This window comes from Tursiops truncatus, chromosome 7 (genome assembly GCF_011762595.2).
Source record: "Tursiops truncatus isolate mTurTru1 chromosome 7, mTurTru1.mat.Y, whole genome shotgun sequence".
In the NCBI taxonomy this organism is placed as follows: domain Eukaryota; kingdom Metazoa; phylum Chordata; class Mammalia; order Artiodactyla; family Delphinidae; genus Tursiops; species Tursiops truncatus.
In genome coordinates this window covers 71878897-71900044 of record NC_047040.1, presented here as the reverse complement: position 1 = coordinate 71900044, position 21148 = coordinate 71878897, and the positions used below count along the sequence as shown (strand labels likewise).

The 21148-nt window shown below is 37.8% G+C and overlaps 1 protein-coding gene across 25 annotated transcripts in view; it reads right to left on the bottom strand.

Moving 5' to 3' along the window:
- BAZ2B (bromodomain adjacent to zinc finger domain 2B) overlaps positions 1–21148 on the bottom strand; it is a 386914-nt gene that overhangs the window by 21457 nt on the left and 344309 nt on the right. For 20 of the 25 annotated variants that reach the window (XM_073807661.1, XM_073807659.1, XM_073807676.1 and 17 more), the window contains 6 exons: positions 7404–8059; positions 6742–7015; positions 6421–6576; positions 5880–6040; positions 1093–1403; positions 569–704 (listed from right to left, as the gene is read on the bottom strand). In XM_073807661.1, the coding sequence (XP_073663762.1) occupies positions 569–704; positions 1093–1403; positions 5880–6040; positions 6421–6576; positions 6742–7015; positions 7404–8059 (1694 nt within the window). The remainder of the gene's footprint in view (positions 1–568; positions 705–1092; positions 1404–5879; positions 6041–6420; positions 6577–6741; positions 7016–7403; positions 8060–21148) is intronic. The other 5 variants (XM_073807669.1, XM_033860122.2, XM_033860125.2 and 2 more) reach the window with 1 other exon arrangement.

Genomic DNA, 21148 nt, shown 5'->3' with positions numbered 1-21148 from the left:
TCAATAAAGTTCTTGGTGAAAATGAAAAATGTATCTTTTATTTTTACTTAAAAACCTAAGGCAATTTTTTGGCCAACCCAAAACATGATATTGGTGCATAAAGGAAGAGCTCTCTGCTTATTCTGTATTTACTTAGCTAAGTATTTCTGGCATTAAGAAAAGAAAATTGATACAAATATAGATATTTTAGAAATGAAGTGAACGTACCTAGCAGGTAATGTTAGCAACTGGAGTGTTTACAAGATTGAAAGGGCCTTCAAAACATTCAGATTAACAACTATTATGTTGACAGAATGGAGAAGACAACTTCAGTCAGAGTTATAAACAATATTCAAAGGAGAGAAAGACAAGATTTAAAAAAATGAAAGATAACATTTGGTAGGTTCCTTCAAAAAGCTCAAAATAAGGAGGAAAGTATCAAACTATACAGTATTTAAGAATTAAGGAAATTCTCAAGTACAGCATACATTATTTTGACAATAAGTAATGCATAATTAAGAAATATCTGAAGATTGGAAAAAAAACAGGACAAAGTAAATTATAGTATTTCTTAAATAAAAACACTTACAACTTTCATAATTGATTTTTCCCATGCTACTGATTTCTGTAACTGCTGAATGCACAGAGCTACCTGTGCAGCACTGCGAGCTTCTGATAATGCCCTTCTCCATACCCTGAGCCCTGGAGCAATATCCTCTTCAATTCTGCATTGAAATATAGAAAAATTAAGTAGGTCACGTCCACATTTACGGTTACTGAATGTGAAACAATCATCACACTGAAAGCCAAGCAATGACAAAAACATGTAACAGCCAATAAGTATAAGGTTTAAGCAACTAAATTTGATGTAGTGCACAGAATGTGGCTACGTGCCTCAAAGCTTAGTCACAACCAGGTAAATGTAAGATCACTTTGCAGGATTATCAACGCACATAACAACAAAAAAAAATGTTTTTACAAAGCATCATGCAAACAGCATGATCCATATGGATCACAGACATACAAGAAGATACATAGATAACAGGCAATAGAAAATAGGCTCCAATTAGCAAAGAAGCACAATAATTTTTCAAGTTAATCTCAATAACCTACCCGTCACCATCACCACTAATGGATGGTGCAGGAGCAGGGACAGTAACTGTGCCCACATTATCCAGTTTGATCTGAATGGTGGTACTTAAGGGGCTCTTCAGATACCTTCTTTCAATGTTCCGCTCCAAATCAGCCAGCCTGGTTACAGCTATATCTAGGGGGTTGTCACTCTTCCGTTCCAGTGCATGTGCACTGCTTTCTTCTTCGCCAGTAAATTCTCCATCATGCTCCTTGCACAATTTAGAAAATGACTTATGTTCAAAATATACCAAGTCCTCCCTTTCTGATGCAGGCTCTGGACACATCCAACCCTATATATCAAAAGAATAATGTTATTATGGTTTCCTCTTAAAATGCCTGCTGGGTGAATTACCTTTACTTAAAATACAGCAGCAGACACCAGCAGACCTTAAGGATCTTTTCTAAAAGTTTTTATCTTGTGTTTCCTAATGCTAGGTAGAAACAAGAATAAAAAATTAAAAGAAACAGTTGTGAGAAGTTTGAAAAAGAAAATTTAATAACTTTTGATATTATGAAAGGTATAATGAAAATCAGCAAAGTATTCTGAGAGACTTTAGACTACATGCTTATTCATTTCAACAGAAATCTCTCCATGGTCTCTGAATTCAGCTCTTCCTTTCCATTTCCATTCCTTCTACCACTCTTCAGTACAGGGGTCTGTACAATACTTACCATTTTTCCTCCAGCCGTAGGAGTTTGCGTGAGCTGTTATATTTGTCTGTAGAGCCTTTCCCTGTTGCTCTTAACCTGGTTAAATCCACTCATCCTGCAGCTCTCATTTTAAAAGTCCTCAGGGAATCCTTCCCTGACCTACTTTAGCAGGTAAGTCTTCATATTACAAGCCCACAAAGGACCATATAGTATGCCACAGCCTTGTGGTACTCACAATTTTTTACTATTGTGATTATTTGATTCACATCTTTTTACCTCTAAATTCCATGATGGCAGGGACCACGTCTGCTTTTACTCCTTTTATCTCCAGCACAGTGAAAGCAAAGAGTAGGCACTCAATACACACGTGTTGATTGAATAAGTGAACGATCTTATAACTCAGCTTGCTTTTATTGATCTTCTACCTCAAAATCCTTCAAAGTTTCCCTACTGTTTAACAAAGTCCATATTTTTATCATGACATTCAAGTACCTCAATCTGCCTCTTCCTCTCATGTTCCCGTTCACATATCCTACACTGCAAATTCCACAACTTGCAACTCCACAAACATGCCCTAAACTTCTGGATCCTGGTGCTCTGCTCAGGCTGTTCCCTCTTCCTAGTATGGCATTCCTTGTCAAAAGCTGACACACCTTCTCAACTTCTACGTGAAATGTTCCCTGATCTCTCCCATGTCTCCATCAGAAGTTATGCATTCTTTTTCTAAATTCATGTATGACTCTGTACTCCTCTGGGATCAGTTAACAGATTCCGTGGAGATGTATATATGACTTATCTCCCTATTAGATGACAAGATTTCTGACAGCAGAAACCACATTTTATCCAATTTTGTGGTGCCTACTGTCTGATGTGGAATAGGGGCTTAGTAAATGCATATTAAATGACAAACAGAATGAACATTATCCTTTTTATTAAACCTCTTTAGAGATAATTATTTTATCTTGTATATTAGGATCAATTCCTCTTCTTTAATTCAGTAGAACATTTATATTTGTGAAGTAAGGATGGAATTATGAATAGTACATGTAAGTGCATTAGGTACAAGTCATGTCAAATGAACCGCATTCCCGTATTTTGAAAAGGGTACTAAATTCATAAATCAAGAGAACCCTGTAAACATAGCATATCTTGATGTCTGCAAGGCAAATGACAAGACAAAAAATGAAGACTAGATTAAAGAAATCTAGACGGTTGAAAACTGCTTCCAAAAAATGGTGATTGACAGAACTTGTGTCACCTTAGAAAAGGTCCCCAGTGCCAGTGTCCAAAAGGCTCTGTACTTGGTTTGTCCTGTTAATACACTTATGAGTAACTTGGTTGATTGTTATTAAATCTGCAGATGATTTAAAATTAGGGAGAAAATTTAATATTCTGTATAACAGGACTAAGATAAAAATAGTTCCATATGCTGAAAAATGTACCCACATGAAATTAATAAAAATAAAACAATGATAAATGTAAATTTTAGGTTTGAAGGTTAGGCAACTAATCACAGAAATATTGAATACTATATGTGATACAACTTGCTTAAAAGCTCTTTGAAAGAGGGCCAAAGTTTGTTTTTTCATAGCGTATACTCAGTGAAGCAAGAGAATGATGTGGATGCCAAAAAGCTAGTACAAAATTCAAGCAGCATTAATGGAAGTATAGTGCTGGATTGAGGAAAGTAAAAGTCCCATGAACACATTCAGACAGCGCTATGTACAGTTATGGATACAACATTTTAAGAAGGATATTAACACTGGTGTTTATACAGAAGAGAATCGTGTACATGGAAACTCTTTCACAGGACTAATGGTTGAAGGAATTAATTAGCTTGTAAAAGAGAAAACTTAGAGACACAGGAGCTATCTTTAGAGGAGCTGGAAGAGTAATTAGGTTCTTTGTATACTCGCAACAGAACTAGGACAAGAGACTTGCAGATTTTCCTACAAAATAATAAAGAATGTCCAAATTATCAGCAATATTAAAAATATAAATGAATGCACCTAAGTAAGTCCCACAGGCCACCTGTGTGATGTGTCTTCACAATGGCTAGTTCCCCACGTTAAACATATAACTCTATTTTCTTAAAAAAAAAAAAAAATTAAATCTTCTATAGATGTTAAAATAATGTCTTGTGGTTATTTTCATCATTTGTGTTTTTAGACTCTTCAAGAATAATATAATTCATTTTTTCAGAATAATACAGAACAATTTAGTAATACCTTAATAACAGAATATTAAAACATTTCACTTAAAAAACAAATTCTACTTTTCTTATATACTTAGAACACAGCCAAGATTGTCTAAGCAGCCAGTAATGTGATAAGGTTAATGCAGGAAAATATGAGTATGGCTCCAGGAAAATGTTTCAGGCCCACACCCTGACTTTATACTTAACGTAAAAAAGCTTGGGACTTCCCTGGCGGCACAGTGGCTAAGAATCCACCTGCCAATGCAGGGGACACGGGTTTGAGCCCTGGTCGGGGAAGATCCCACATGCCGCAGAGCAACTAAGCCCATGTGCCACAACTACTGAGCCTGTGCGCCACAACTACTGAACCCACGCACCTAGAGCCTGTGCTCTGCAACAAGAGAAGCCACCACAATGAGAAGCCCGCGTGCAGCAACGAAGACCCAACTCAGCCAAAAATAAATAAAATTATATCTTAAAAAAAAAAAATCTTGGTGATATGTTTTCCCAACCAATAGCCAATTAGAACTGGCAAATTAGGTGGAGGAAGTTGGGGGAAAATTGGGCCAGAAGAACCAACCAAATTTAAACCAGCAAGTAGTAGCAACTGACCATGAGAGAAGACAGAAACAGACTATAGAAAGCAGACACAGTCGTTTAAAAGCAAAGCACACTAGGACCATTTAATGTAGGGGCAAAACCTCTTCACATTTCCTGAGGGAATCATCATCTAATAATTGGTCTTCGCACTAATGATCCTGTGTCACCAAGATAATTTAAATCAAACTCATTATTCTCAATTTAAGAAGGTAGTGTAATGCGTAACATAAGCGATTTGACAAACATGTTAAAAAATTATGGTGCTAAATGGAATAATTTTCATTTCTCTAGAAAATTAACTTGTGTGGAAGACTTCATTTGTTGAAGATGCCAAATAAATGAGGCATTTTTATACTGTATTATAGTACTAGGAGGAAGATATAGTTTGCTAGCAAAATAGAGTCAACAAATGATAAATTTTGTTTCCCAAAGTTGGTAATTATGTTTGCGGCAAGAAAGGGATATGTTATTAGCTCTGGAAAGTGACATTTTTTGGAGAACTTCAAAAGTTTCCAAATGCCATAGGATAGTATTATGGCATAAGTTTCTCATTCTGAATAAAACATAAAATAGCAAATCAAATTACATGGATACTACATTTTCTAAACCTTTTCAGGTGTCTCATACTTATTCATCATCCATCCATTTATTCTCAGAGACATCACCTTATTATCAACTGAGAAGACTTTATATCTCTCCTACCAAAACTAAAAATTCTTGCACTACAGTAAAGCTTTCCTTTTGCCCGTCCATTGGAAGCCAGTCTGATCATGATAATGCTTGTGACATGGTAATGCCCAGCAGATAAATAAATTTAAAATTTACATATATATGTAGGGTGTGTGGGTATGTGTATAATGATACAGTGTATATTTGGATATATCTATATTCTCCAATTTTAAATTATATAGAGCGAAATTTTGACATACAACATAGCTTGATGCAAGGAGGTTCCTCTATATGAAACAGTTCAGTAGGAATTTGATAGAGCATTATATTTATCATGGGTAAAACTAGAAATGACACTTTTGAATACCATTAAGGAGGCAGCAAGATTTGGTAAAAAGAACACAGGTTCTGGAGTCAGACAGACTTGGATGAATACACACTTAGCTTACGATATGACCACTGGCAGGTTACTTACTTTGAGTCTTGTTCCTTACCTGTAAGATGGGGGAAATTAGTTCAGGATCATTTTGAGAATTAAATGAGATAAAGTGAAAACATTTAGCAGAGTAACTGGCACATATCAGGTATACAACAAATAATAGTTACCTTCCATCATCCTTAAAACAGATTTCATTCCAATCAATTTTACCTTCACTTGCAAACTTGCTGATGCAACTCTCCTTTCTAGATCTTCTACCTGTTGAAGAATACTCAAATCCATTTCCATTGCTTGTTCTTCTACTGACCAGTTCTCCACAATATCTCGAGTTACCTGGTTTTCTTCATGTTCATTTAATTCAATAATAGCAACTATATTTGAAAAGAAATTAATTTTAAAATCCACTTCATCCCTCAATGATTTCTTCTAAAAAGTGAATAAGGTTCCAGGGATAACATATACGTGTAACTTAACAAACACAAATGTACTTGTGCATACACAGGCAGATTACTCTTAAAAGTAGGAATATTCTTTTTTAAGAAACAAAACAATATGTCTGCAGGTTGTGAGAAATTGTAAGAAAGTAATACCTATTTAAGAAATGTAAAGAGTTACTGTTTGTTGAACAACATAGAAAAAAAAGCCTATTAGTAATAAATTAAGAATTAGGATATACTAAAATATGTTTTAAGATAAAACAACTAATTCTCATAACTAAGCAAGAGAGCAGAAGTCTCTTTTAGGTACATACCATCCTTATTTTTGATGCAAGCTTGAGTAATATAATCCAAGTGTTTCTGAATTTGCTTTTGTAACGCCTTTTCTCTTATTCCTCTGAGATGGAGTACTTTGAGCAAAGCTTTTAGGTCCTCTGGGTCAATAATTCTCCACCAACCAAACTGCATTTCTGAGTTAAGATAAATATGTAGATCTTTTTACAAATATTTTGAATATAAATTAATGGCACAATGCAAAACAGAAGACTTATAACTATGTAGAAAACCATCAAAGATGCAGGAATCTATAACAATAAAATAAAGGAAGTGGCTATAAACCATCTCAATGTACCTACCTTCTGGAATAGGTTTTGGATTAGGAAAATCTACTGGTTTTGCTACTTCAACAGCTACAGGCTGAGTTGAAGAGACTTTTTCATTCTGTGGTACTGGAGATTCACTTTTACTTGAAGCAACATTAGGAGTCAAGAATGAATTACTGTTTCCTTCTGATAATCCCAACCCTGATCCAAGACTAGGTAAAGGTGATGTAAATGGATTACTGGAAGTAAGCACACTGGTGGGCCACCCACAAAACTGGAGTCCCATCATAGATACTCCACTTTTCATCTGCAAAAAAACCCAAAACATTTAAAAAGTAGAACAATCTAAGAAGTTAGGAAAAGTGTTTAGAACCAGAAATTATTTACAAAATTCGGAAAAAACATTCTTTCACTTATCACAATTAGAGGCATACGTCATTTCATTTGCTCCCCAAGTAATTTCTTTTTGGATATAATGCAACAGTAATAAGTTAAAAAGTAATTAAAGAAGGCTTTGACTTAGACATCAGTAGTTCTGATGAATCTTGGTGATAGCAAGTCTGACTCTTCAATTTTCAAACCATGGCGGAGATAATATTATAAATATTCAACTGATTTCCCTTGAGAGAAAATCTTTATGGGGTCAAAGATTAAATAAAGCAACATAAAAATGAGTTACAATTAGCAGCACTAACCTGAAGAGGTGATAAAGCAAATGGATTTAGGCCAACAGGATTCTGAGCAGAAGATGATCCAAGAAGAGGAGCTGGGGCAGGCGAAGGTGACTTAGATGGTGGCTGAGACTGAGGGGTCACTAAAGAAGCAGTTGACATACCTGCATGGGTAAGTGATGTGTCATCACAAGGTGTCCTTGGCAAAAGGCTAAACCACTGTCTATTCTTTTCAGTCAGTGTTTTTAACAACTGGTCATTGGGGAGAGGACTATAGAACTTCCCTGGACCACCTGAACTGGTATTGAACAGATTATTAGAGTCTGTCTTTTCCACGCTGCTTTGTGTTGCTGTTGACTGAATGCTGCCCAATGAATGTTTTCCACTGTTTTGATAAGACAATGTGCACCCATTTGCACTACTGTTTGGTTTGGGGGTTATTACATCTGACTCAGGAGGCATCTTAGCTACTTCTAAAAGCTTGCTTAATTTTGAAAATGAACCAGGTTTCTGAAGAAACAGATTTGTGTTATCTTTTTCTTTAGTATCTTCCTTTTGCTCACAATGATTTGGATTTGAACAATTTAAAGTGTCCTCAGAAGTCTCAAATAGTTCTTCTTTGATCTGGATACTTTCTGCCTTTTTTAGTTTTTCTCTTTCTTTTGCAATTTCTTCTAGTCCTAAAAAATTGAAAAGCATTATAAAGATCAGTTACTCCAGATCAAACCAATACTATAATTATATTCTTTTATTACTTATCAAGTTATATGCATAAATATTTTAGGAAACTTTTCTAGATTACCTAATACTCCCCATTTTCCCCTTTTTTATAGATTAGATTCTTTTGCTCATTGGAAAATTAATGTAATTTTGTGACTAATCTTTAGAAAAACTAAAATATAAAAAATTTAAAAGCCCTAATACACAGCAAAAATTATTATTAATATTTTTGTCTAAATCCTTCCAGGCATTCTATATGTACACACATACACACTTAAACCTATAAATTAAAAAAAAGGAAATCTTATTATATACATAATGCCTAACCTACATGTTTTTCTCTGTAAACATCCTGATATGTCAATAAATATATAACTACATCATAAATTTTAATGGCTATAGAATATTCAATAGAATATAACATAATTTAAATAATCAATCTTCTACTATTAATAGGGCCAAGTTATTCACTATTATAAAAAATGCTATAAATGATTTACTGAGTCCTAAGATATATACTTTTCAGAGTTTTTGAAATATGTTGTCAAACTGAAAGTCTAGATCAATACACGTTCATACCAGAAGCAAGAGCATCTGTTTGCCTACACCCTCAAGGAAACTAAATACTATCAGTATTTTTTGTTTTTGTCAATATCTGGGCAATAAAAATCTAAGCTGCATTTTTTTTTTTTTCCTGATATCCAGTAAGGCTGAGTATCTTTTCATGGGCTTACTGGCATTTCTCCTTTGTGAACTTCTGGTTCATATTTTTGAACAGTGTTTTTAAAATAATTTATAAGAACTCTTTAAAAAATATAAATCCACTACTTTATTCAATTTGAAAAGTAATATATGTCCAAGGTAAAATATTCAGTAATGAGAGGTATAAAAAAAACCCTTTCTGCCCTACTCCCTTCGTCCCTATTTCTACTCTTCAGAGGTAACCATGGTTAATCTATCATGTCTATATATCCTTCTGGAAATCTTACATGCATCTATAGGAATATCATTTTGCAGTATTACATAAATGGATACTACCCTTCACTTTTCTGCAACTCAGAATAAAATCCAAACTCCTAAGCAAGGCCTACAATGCTGTATGGTCTGGTTCCTGAAAATTCCTACAACCTCTGACCACTCTTGTCCTTGCTAACCTTGCTCTTCCTTTCTTCCTTTTTTTCAGCTTCTCAAACATACCCAGTTCTCTCCTTTTCTGGGCACTTTGCACTTGCTGCTCCCTCTGCCTGGGATATTGTTTTGTTGACTGGCTCCTTATCCTTCATGTCTCAGATCAAGTCATTTCCTCACAGAGGTTTTCTCTGATCATTTTATTTGAAGTAGGTTCCCTATTCCATTCACTTGATTTATTTGTTTTCCTGACATATGGTTGACGTACAATATTAGATAAGTTACAGGTACATAGTGTAGTGATTTACAATTTTTAAAGGTCATACTCCATTTACACTTATTTAAAAATATTGGCTATGTTCCCTGTGTTGTACAATACAGCCTTGTGTCTTATTTTACCCATTCACTTTAGAATATCATCCTACATATTTCCGTCACAGAATTTATCATTATAAACAATAACCTAATTATCTGTTTATTTTCTACTCCACTCCCATCCACACACTAGAATTTAAATCAGCAAGCTTTTAAAAGTAGAGCAATGTTTCTTGCTTATTATTGGATCCCAAATGCCTAACATGGTGGCTGCTATAAAATAGAAGCTCCATAAATATTTCTTGAACGATGAAATAAAAGGATGGATTTGATATTTTCACTAAATACCTTAGACAGTTTTCCATGCTAAAACATATAACTGTACTTCATTTTTTTCAATCAGCTGAATAATATTCTATTTTATGGATACATCATAACTTAACCAATCCTCTACTAATGTTTGAAATGGCTTTCACATGCTTCTCTTGAAATTAGTTTCTACCCCAAATTAAAATCCTATACTTCAGACTTATGCTTCTGGACAATATGGAATAATAGGGACTAGATTTACACTCTTGCATGAAACAACCAAAAAAGAGGCAAAATATATGAAACAACAGTTTGCAAGAAACTGGACGTCAGGCAACAAAAAAAGAAAACAAACACAGTCAGACCTATGATTGCCCCAGCTTATTGCTTTGGGTTAATCTCCAGGCTACAGCATAGGGAGGAAGAATCCAGGTGGAGCCTGGCAGACTCCCTGAGATGAGGAGATGGAACTGAGAGTCCAGGGAGATCAAAGTAGCTACAGTGCCCAGGAGAGAGTACTAGCGAGGAGAGCACTGCATGGAGAGAGAACTCCAGAGATCTGCAGTATTCAGCTGAATAATGAGCAGTGTGTACATGTGAGGAACTTATCTGAGACCAGGAAAAAACCACCTGAAAGAATTGGAGGTGACAGTGCCAGGTGCTCATACAGGCTGGGTATCTGGTACCTGTTCCTACCAACCAGATTGGGAAACCTCAAGATTCACGGCCATCAGGTGGAGTACTCAGAAGGATCTTGCTTTACTAGTTAGGGGATAAACTAGACTGAGCACTGTTTTAGTCCTGCCTAACAAATTTTTAAAGAAAGATCTGAAAGGATCAAACTTCTCCCACGTAACTTAACTGTGTTTCAGCTAAACAAATCTCAAAAATATTTATAGAAATTCAAAAATATCCAGCGCCAAACAAGGTAAAATTCACAATGTCTCGCATTCAATCAAAATTAAAAGACATACATGAATGATACATAATTAGAGAACTCAATCAATGAAAACTAACCTCAAACTGACAAGACAGTAGCATTAGCAGACAAGGTCATTAAATTTGAAAAATAATGGCCGAAAAATTGCCAAATTTGATGAAAATTATAAACTACAGATCCAAAAAACTCAACTCCAAGCAAAAGAAACATGAAGATACATAACTACTCCAAGACATACCATGATCTAATTGCTCAAAACCAATAATAGAGAAAATCTTAAAAACAGCCAGAAAAAATTATTGTGCCTCATATGATCTTTATGCACTTCTGCACATTTGCCCTTAGAAGACCACCCTACTTCATCACCTCCAATAGGCACACATGAAAAGAGTCACAAATATTCTCTTCAAATACCCATGCTCACAAATTTCCTTAACTTTACACAAATTATTGGCTAGTAAGGAAATATTAATATTTGTGCTTGATTTATTCTGAGAACTAGTATCTCAAAAACCACTGTCATATATCCAAAAACAAACAGACCAACCAACCAACAGACAAGCTTTTTACTGGTTTGAGACTAGTTGATGACTTCCCATTTGCACCTAGGAAAGTGAGTTGATGATACATTTCAATAGCCTATTCGTGGTTGTCTTTAACTTTTATATTCAAATTGCTTAATTATAAACAACTAAACCTCTAACAGAAGTGTAAAATTATTTTTAAAAATTTGAAAAATATACAGGATATTTAGTAAAAAGATTTTTTAAATAGTTGTCTATCTCCTATTTCACACAATCCTCTGTTCTTTCCAGTCCTTACTTCTCTGACATGTATCAATGAGTGTTAAAAAAAGTCTTCAACGCAGACGTAGAGAATGGACCTGAGGACATGGGGAGTGGGAAGGGTAAGCTGGGATGAAGTGAGAGAATGGCATGGACATATATACACTACCAAATGTAAAACAGATAGCTAGTGGGAAGCAGCCACATAGCACAGGGAGATCAGCTCAGTGCTTTGTGACCCCCTAGAGGGATGGGATAGGGAGGGTGGGAGGGAGACGCAAGAGGGAGGAGATATGGGGATATATGTATATGTATAGCTGATTCACTTTGTTATAAAGCAGAAACTAACACACCATTGTAAAGCAATTATACTCCAATAAAGATGTTAAAAAAAAAAGTCTTCAAAACAGACTAAAGAAGAGGAAAATAAGTAAGAGATGAAACAGGGAGTGCCGTTCACTTGATTGATTTCCTTGGTAGTAACTGCAAGTATATAATGACAAAGAAAATACCATTTCCCAATTAAACCAATTGAAACCAATCCTAATAAGAGCAAGTTTGCTATTGGAAAAGAGACTATGTCTTCTTGAGCTTAATCAGAATCACTTTGAAACCCTTTAGTTTACCTAATAGTTGTCACTGGACCCTAGGGGTCCACGATTCTCAGTTCGAATGAAATTTTTTCCTTTGGCTCTTCTTAGTTGGGCTGAAGCAGGCTAAAACTTTCAAATAGATTTTACTAAAATCTAAGTGAAACACAAACAAAGAACACAAGAAATGTAAAAACATTGGCATTTAGAATACAGGTCTCTGTTCAGTGGCTTCCTCCCAGGGTTCAAAGGCTCTCACCCATTCAGTATAGCCTAACCTCAGGAGTACTTTCACAGCTCCTTAAGTGACTTCATGTTGTCAGTACTACCACAACTCAGCTCCTAGGAGACATCTTGCTATTACTGTGGAGAAGACTCAAGGAAGCAGGTTCTTATCGTTGTCTATCTAGGATTGTTCCTTCCCAGTCTGATCCAGGAATTTTTTTAAAAGATGCCTTTTACCATAATACCTTCATCCTTCAGGTAAGATTCCTCCACTCATGCTAACAGGAATTAGTTTCTATACTTATAGACCTAATGCTGTAAACATATCCTAATACAAAATGGAAGAGTAATATTCACATCACAGTTCAAAAAACTTGTTTCATTTTCCTTCCAATATTGAAGGAATCAACCACAATCCAATATACCCCAAACAGAACAGTGAATTGAAGGGCAACAAATCCTTGGTTTTGGCTGCATGGCCATGGGGCTTTCTTCCTTGCCACTTTCCTGGGGGCTAGCAGAAGGATAGCAGGGCCTTTAGCCAGCTAATGTCAACTGTTCTCAGGATCTTGGTGTGTAGATTTTGATTCTTGGTATGCATACCTGTAAGCACTGTTCCTAGACCCAAAGGTCCCTTGACATGTTTACTGTTACTTAGAGAAATTCAGTGCTTCTTACCCCTTCTTACACTAACCCATAAATAGAGAGCAAGGTATGGGGTATAATGTTTTGTCTCTTGGAGTGTTCTTGTCACACATCCAAGTCCTATGGAACCATTATGGGAGCTGGGAGATCCTATGTACTGTAACTTCTCTGCTTATAAGTTGCCTTCAGTAATAAATTATGCTGTTATTAGCACTATGTATGTCATTAGTGATTTTTGTGACCATGCATCTTGTACAATTGGTGACCGACAAAATCCTGATGTCATGGATTTCTGGAAGGGGCACACCCAGGGGTGGAAGAATTCCTTCTCGGGGTCAGTGGTAATTCACTTGGTGGAGTTAGAATGGTCTTAGTAGCAATGCCTGAAGACGGCAGAAGCCATAAAAGTGGTATACGAAAGAGGATGACCAGTGGTGATAAGCTGACTTGAAATCCAGTTCTGTCTCTCTTCCTTACCAGCTTAGAGATTTTCATGAGCCCTAAGCGGGGGATGGTAAACTAAAAAGGGTGACGGCAGCCCCTTTAGAAGGGAAAGTGGGGCAAACTCCCACTAATACACGAGGCAACTGGCCCCTGTGTACGTGAAAAGCCAGTTATTGTGAGGCATGCTCTAAAGGAATCTGAGTGGACACAACAGCGGGAGGAAATCCAGCAGTGTACAGAGTAAGAACTAGGTTCTCAACAGGTCTACTACCACACGCACTTGGAAGGATCCTTAGAGGTTTGGCGTGTTTGTTTGCATGATGGAGGGACAGCAGTGATATTAAATGAAGCTGAGAAGGGGGAACACATGCCCCTGTTACAGAATGAGCCGTCTGGGTTGACTAATAATGCTGTGATAGGCGTTGCCACCCTGTTTCCAAACAGAATGCTTGGTAGTGTTGGTAAAATATAGCCCCGTGATTTTCCTGACCCTTGAATGTGAGTGGGACTAGATCCGCAGAGGATGTAGCTGTTCTGAGACCCTGGCTGTGTTAGCATGATTATAAGAAAACCCAGGGCTTGAGAGGGGAAGGCCTGACAACATGTTCTTGGTGCAAATTATGTTGAATGATCAAATCAGAACAGGTCCACCTGAGTGGACGACTGCTTTGACTTTACTCCATCACGTGTGAAGCACTGATAGAAATGAAATAGTTCTTTTAGGTCACACACGCCCCATCTCAGGGGAGGAAATGGAAAGAGGGAGCTTAGTAAGTGGTACAGGTTTCCATACAAAAGAAAAAGAAAAAAGGAACAAAGGAAGGAGAAGATAAAAATAAAAAAGAATCGAAGACAGGCTAGACTTCTGGCAGAGGCTCCCGCACACCACTAACTGTGGTATTGCTCACAAGCAGAAGGATTAATAGGACAGAAGTTGATGGTTGTGTAATCCTGGAGTGCGGGAATGTGGTCCTATTCAGAAACTTGAAAGACCTACTGAGACCGTGAAAAAGATTCCTGTGAGGTAAGACACAATATTGAATGGTTCACATGCCATACTGAAGAGTTGTTAGAAGAGTGGGAGACACCAGAAGATTAGGTGGAGAAGGTCCCTGGTAAGGAATCTCCTTCAGGGATTACAGCTATTAAGCCTCACTCCCACAAACCATCTGGTAAGATCGCATGGCCTCTACACTCCTCAGAAAAGAACTCAGAGAATAGAGCTGAGGGAAATACCCTACATTAACCTGACTCTCTTGAAATGGGATTACATCAGCTCCACCTTATGAGTTTGACTCAACTCCTGAAGCCAGGTTTCTTTGTTCCCTGACCTAAGCTCTTTCAAACTTAAGGAGGACCAGGGCTGGGCTCAGTCCCCAGGGTCTCCTCCAAGGGATCACTAACCATACTCCTCAGTTCATTATGCTGGAAAGGAGAACAGCCTCAAACGTTCATGGGCTTGCTAGACATGAGGAACCAAGTATCTACTGTTCCAGAATGCAACAGAGCCGTGGCAAACACATTTCCCTACTGGGGTTGGGATTCTGGGTTCACTATGGCTGGAAGACCAGAATCACAACCACTGCAAAAGTTTTTGCATGAACTCATTCCTTCCTCAGGTTGCATACCTGGCATGGACAGACTGAGGTATTTAAGTCCTGCACAAGGATGCCCACATATCAGTTGGACTTATTTTTTGTGACCTCTACTGGTAGCTTCTATACTGTTGGTCAGGTATGTTGCCAAAACCCAGCTATACTTACAGGGCCAGGTTGTACAACAGTGTTGCATACCTGGAGGAGAAAGGTTGCATTTCTTCTTCTTTTTTAAAAAATAAATTTATTTATTTATCTTTGGCTGTGTTGGGTCTTCGTTGCTGTGCATGGGCTTTGTCTAGTTGCAGTGAGTGGGGGCTACTCTTCGCTGTGGTAAGCGGGCTTCTCATTGCAGTGGCTTCCCTTGTTGCGGAGCATGGGCTCTAGGCACATGGGCTTCAGTAGTTGTGGCACGTGGGCTCTAGAGCGCAGGCTCAGTAGCTGTGGCACACGGGCTTAGTTGCTCCACGGCACGTGGGAATCTTCCCAGACCAGGGCTCGAACCCGTGTCCCCTGCATTGGCAGGTGGATTCTTAACCACTGTGCCACCAGGGAAGCCCGAGATTGCATTTCTTTTCTTTCTTTTTTTTTTTGTGGTATGAGGGCCTCTCACTGTTGTGGCCTCTCCTGTTGCAGAGCCCAGGCTCCGGACGCGCAGGCTCAGTGGCCATGGCTCACGGGCCTAGCTGCTCTGCGGCATGTGGGATCTTCCCAGACTGGGGCACGAACCCGTGTCCCCTGCATCGGCAGGCGGACCCTCAACCACTTGCGCCACCAGGGAAGCCCCGAGATTGCATTTCTTAAACAAGCAGAGATTCAGGTAGGGGTACTGAGCAACCTCATTTCACAATTTAACAACCCTGTTTAGTCAACTTTATTTGATAGTAGCACTACAAGTATCTGTGACTAAAGTCTCTGACAAAGAGACTCTGATGACATTTGCTAGCTTTTGGATATCTGATTTCCTCTAGCCACTGAATAATATACACCTTTTCTGGATATGGAGTTACTGTGTCCCTTGTGTGTGCAGACAATACACATACTATCAAGACTGAAACGTATTTGTTATATATTGGAGTTTCCAAAAATTATACAAACAATTGGGATTTTTTTCACAGCTTCTGCCATTTAACAATGGGCTTACTAATATGGTATTGGGTGGCTGGTTCATGCTCCCCCTTACCCACAGGCAGTAGAGAATGCAGAAATAGCATTCTGAAAGATAGCTCCAATTGTAACCAGGCATGTTGACTGTTCTCATTGTTGCCATTGGACTAAATCTCAGAAGCCTGAATGATGGTGGCATGATTACACAGAGAAGCTCAGAATGGTGTGATTCTGAGGCTTCATTTCAATGCTCCCGTAAGTATTAAGTGCATATATTTAAAATTTTCACTTATCACAGGGAAATTTAAAATTGATTAACAAAAAATCATCTTTTTCAAAATTTCAAAGGATGTGGAAATTTGTGAAGTATAATATTTTACTTCTTTTTCTTTTTTAATTAATTAATTAATTTTTGGCCACATTGGGTCTTTGTTGCTGTGCACGGGCTTTCTCTAGCTGTGGCGAGTGGGGCCTACTCTTCGTTTTGGTGCGCAGGCTTCTCACTGTGGTGGCTTCCCTTGTTGCAGAGCACAGGCTCTAAGAGCGCGGGCTTCAGTAGTTGCGGCATGTGGGCTCAGTAGTTGTGGCTCGCGGGCTCTAGAGCACAGGCTCAGTAGTTGTGGCACACAGGCTTAGTTGCTCCGCGGCATGTGGGATCTTCCTGGACCAGGGCTGGAACCCGTGTCCCCTGCATTGGCAGGTGGATTCTCAACCACTGCGCCACCAGTGAAGCCCAATATTTTACTTCTTAAATGCCTTTTTTCCTCCTCTAATTCTGCCACCTCCGACTATGTTATCTACTATTAATGAAATTTTGTACACATACTTTTGGGTGTACTGATAAATTAATATGCAAGTCATTTTTGGGGGGTCTATATACTAGCTACACATTTTCCATGCAGTAAACATGATTTATATATAAATTGTAAATTTATCCAACTAATTTGTTGAAATAATTCCAATGAATTGGAACTGCTAGAACTAAGGATATCCAAAATTTTATAGTTTTGAGTCCAAACTAGAGTTTCCCCTACTATATAGATGGGACCTCATCTTGTCCCCCAGTGTTTATGTGGGTATGTTTCCTAAAACCGTACAAATGTTAAATTTTTAATCTTTAGTGATATGATATTTCAAAGAAATTGCTTTTCTTCTGTTATTGTTCAGCTCAGTCATCTTCATATATGCTTAATCCTTACTAGTCACTTGTGTTATTTCATTTTCTTCTGGTTTGTTTTTGTTTTAATTTCCCTTGGTTTATTAATGTCTTTGTTACTGGTTTCTAAGAACTCATTTAGGACTAAGGATGTTAACCATCTGTCATGCAATGCAAATGAAATATCAATATTATATTTTATTGCCATCAATTTACTATAGTGTTTTGCATTTTGGTTGTGTATTAAAATATAATCATGTTGTGTTTTAAAAAAATAAAAAAATAAAAGATAGCTGCACCAACCCCTTCAACAATGACCTCTGTAAGACTTGTCTGGTCTGGCTACCTTGGACTGTTTTTACTTTGAATACTGCTTATACCTCATAAAGGTCCTCCTACTTTTGTGAAGTTCCTGGAGTTGAAGAGCAGAAATGAGGACTCTATTTGGTATGCCAGGCTCCTGAGTTTTTTTTAATTTATTTATTAAAAAAAAATTTTTTTTAAGACTTTAATTAATTAATTTATTTTTGCTGTGTTGCGTCTTCGTTTCTGTGCGAGGGCTTTCTCTAGTTGTGGCAAGTGGGGGCCACTCTTCATCGCGGTGCGCGGGCCTCTCACAATCGCGGCCTCTCTTGTTGCAGAGCACAGGCTCCAGACGCGCAGGCTCAGTAGTTGTGGCTCACGGGCCTAGTTGCTCCGCGGCATGTGGGATTCTCCCAGACCAGGGCTTGAACCCGTGTCCCCTGCACTAGCAGGCAGATTCTCAACCACTGCGCCACCAGGGAAGCCCGGGATCCTGAGTTTTTATACCTCAATATTCCTCTCCTTTTTTGGTACCTTTCATGATTTCAGTAGGTGGTTGGGCGGTTCCTGTTGTTCATATTACGGATGAATGGATGGATACAAATGTAGATACTCTCCTGCTTTCCAGATGAAACTCACTAGCTATACCCACAGGAGGGTCAATTTTGATTCTCCCTTCACTCCAAACAGTTCTAAAATTTGTTATACACTCACTCTAGAAGTGGGAGATTTTCCCACAGGCCTTATACTCATATAGGTAATCCAAGATCTGATTATCATCTCTGTGTAATATTATTGATCATAATGATATTAGAGGGATTTTTTAAAAAACTTGTATATTTAAACTTTTAAATAGATGAGTATTAAATCTAACTTTATTAAGTAAAGACTGTGCTTTTATAGAACTTCTAAAAAGTGATAAATGAGCAGAATATAAAAATACATATTGTTGGGTTCCCTGATGGAGCAGTGGTTAAGAATCTGCCTGCCAATGCAGGGGATATGGGTTCGAGTCCGGGTCTGGGAAGATCCCACATGCCGCGGAGCAACTAAGCCCACGCGCCACAACTACTGAGCTTGCGCTCTAGAGCCCGTGTGCCACAACTACTAAGCCAGCGTGCTGCAACTACTGAAACCCATGCGCCTAGAGCCCGTGCTCCACAACAAGAAAAGCCACCCAATGAGAAGCCTGCACACCACAACGAAGATTAGCCCTCCGCGCGCCGCAACTAGAGAAAGCCCATGCGCAGCAACGAGGACCCAACACAGACAAAAAAAAAAAAAAAAAAAAGCATATTGGTAACACTCTATTAACTTTCATTACCCACTTATTTCATGGTAGTTTCTAACAGCTGGTACTTATTCATCCTTATCAGCCTTGCCTCTCAGATATAGTACTTGCCTATAATGTTACATATTTACATGCTTTTGTTCTTTGTCTTCATATATGCCATATCTTTCCAATTAGACTGTGATCTTTTTGTGGATAGAGATAGGTTAATTGATTCTTTTGTATTTCCACAGTACTCAGTACAAGGCACAGTATAGGTGCATAGTAAACACGATTAAAGAAAAGGAATCTACATCTGTTATTTATTTTATGACTTCCATAGCACTTAGAATAATACAGCAGATGCAAATTACCGAATTAATAAAAATTTTATGAGAAAATAATCTTTAAATAAAAAGTTATTCCTACCTTTCCCGTGTACTGTGCAATGAACCCAAATAATAGTATAAGGTACAATTAATAGTTAAATATCTTGTAGCTCTTTTAGATTCATTATGTGACACGATCCTTATAACAACCAAAGAATTTATACAGAGCCTATTAAAATTCTATTGTAGAGAGGAAAATCAGAGTCTAGAGAGGTTAAGTGGTGGGGCCTGAATGGAAACTGAGTTCTAACAACTACAAATTCAATGAATGCTATCTAACTGGAGAGGCCTAACATTTAAAAAAAAAGAAAGTCTCCTAGAAGCTATTCTTATAAACCTTATAGACATTTAATTAATTATTTACTTACTTTCTTAATTAAAGCATTTTTAGTGTGCCTAGGTATATAAGGTACTATGCTTAACACTATGGAAAATAAAAAGTTGTACATACAAGGATTATCAAATTTAAGTAAAATAAATAAATAGTATGTGGATCAATGTGCCAGGATAATGGTATAATTATTTGGTTTTCTAGGAACTCACAGGTAGTAAAAATTGGTTCCACTTAAATAAGCTAGAGAAGAGTTTCAAAAGGGCTAGGATTTAAGCTGGATCAAGAAAGACGGGCAAAATTTAGATGTCTGAAGAAAAGGCAAATTAGCATTACATTGAACAGAATTTGGCAAAGCACAGTGAAGTTACAGGGGGAGGAATACACATGTGTTGAGCAACAGTAAATAGACTAGCTTATGTACATTCATACTGGAGAACCATGTAAAGATCTTCTGAGGTCAGATTTATAGAGGGCCTCGAATGCCAGGTTACACACAGATTTATTTCAACATCTTATAGGCAATAGGGAGTCATTTGAGGTTTTGGAGTACAGACATGATACAATGCCAGAATGCAATGGAAGAAGGGGATTGCACAGAGAGAAGCTGAGGACAGCGGTAATAATTCAGATATATATTGAAAAAGACCTGATTTCACTAGTGTTGCAAAGAGACTGACTGCAGATATTTGGAAGGAAAAGTTTATGTCCTAGATAACTTCAAGTTTACATGCCCAAGTGACTACGAATGAGGTAACCCTTAATCAAATTGAGGGATATTTAATTGTTCTGGGGTAGGGCTCACTTTTTTTTTTTTTTAAGCTTCTCAGGTGATTCTTAACACAGCTAAGGCAAAGCCACTCACCGGGACATTTCTTTATTTTGCTTTTTAGCTTTACCAAGGCTCTGCACCCTCAAGTGACTCACAGCTTTGTCATTTTAAATTAGATTTCTAGGGATCATATGGTAGTTCTAGTTTTAATTTTTGAGGAACCTCCATATTATTTTCCATTGTGGCTACACCAATTTATATTCCCACCAACAGTGCACAGGGGTTCCCTTTTCTCTACATCCTCCCTCACCAGCACTTGTTATTTCTTGTCTTTTTTTTTTGCGGTACGCGGGCCTCTCACTGTTGTGGCCTCTCCTGTCGCGGAGCACAGGCTCCAGACGCACAGGCTCAGCAGCCATGGCTCACAGGCCCAGCTGCTCCGTGGCATGTGGGATCTTCCCGGACCGGGGCACGAACCCATGTCCCCTGCATCGGCAGGCGGACTCTCAACCACTGCGCCACCAGGGAAGCCCTTCTTGTCTTTTTGATAACAGCCATTCTGACATGTGAGAGGTGATATCTCACTGTAATTTTGATTTGCATTTCCCTAATGATTAATGATGTTGAGTATCTTTTCATGTACCATCTGTGTATCTTCTTTGGGAGAATGTCTTTTCAGATCTTTTGTCCATTTTTAAACCAGATTTTTTTGGCTATTGAGTTGTATAAGTTCTTTATATATTTT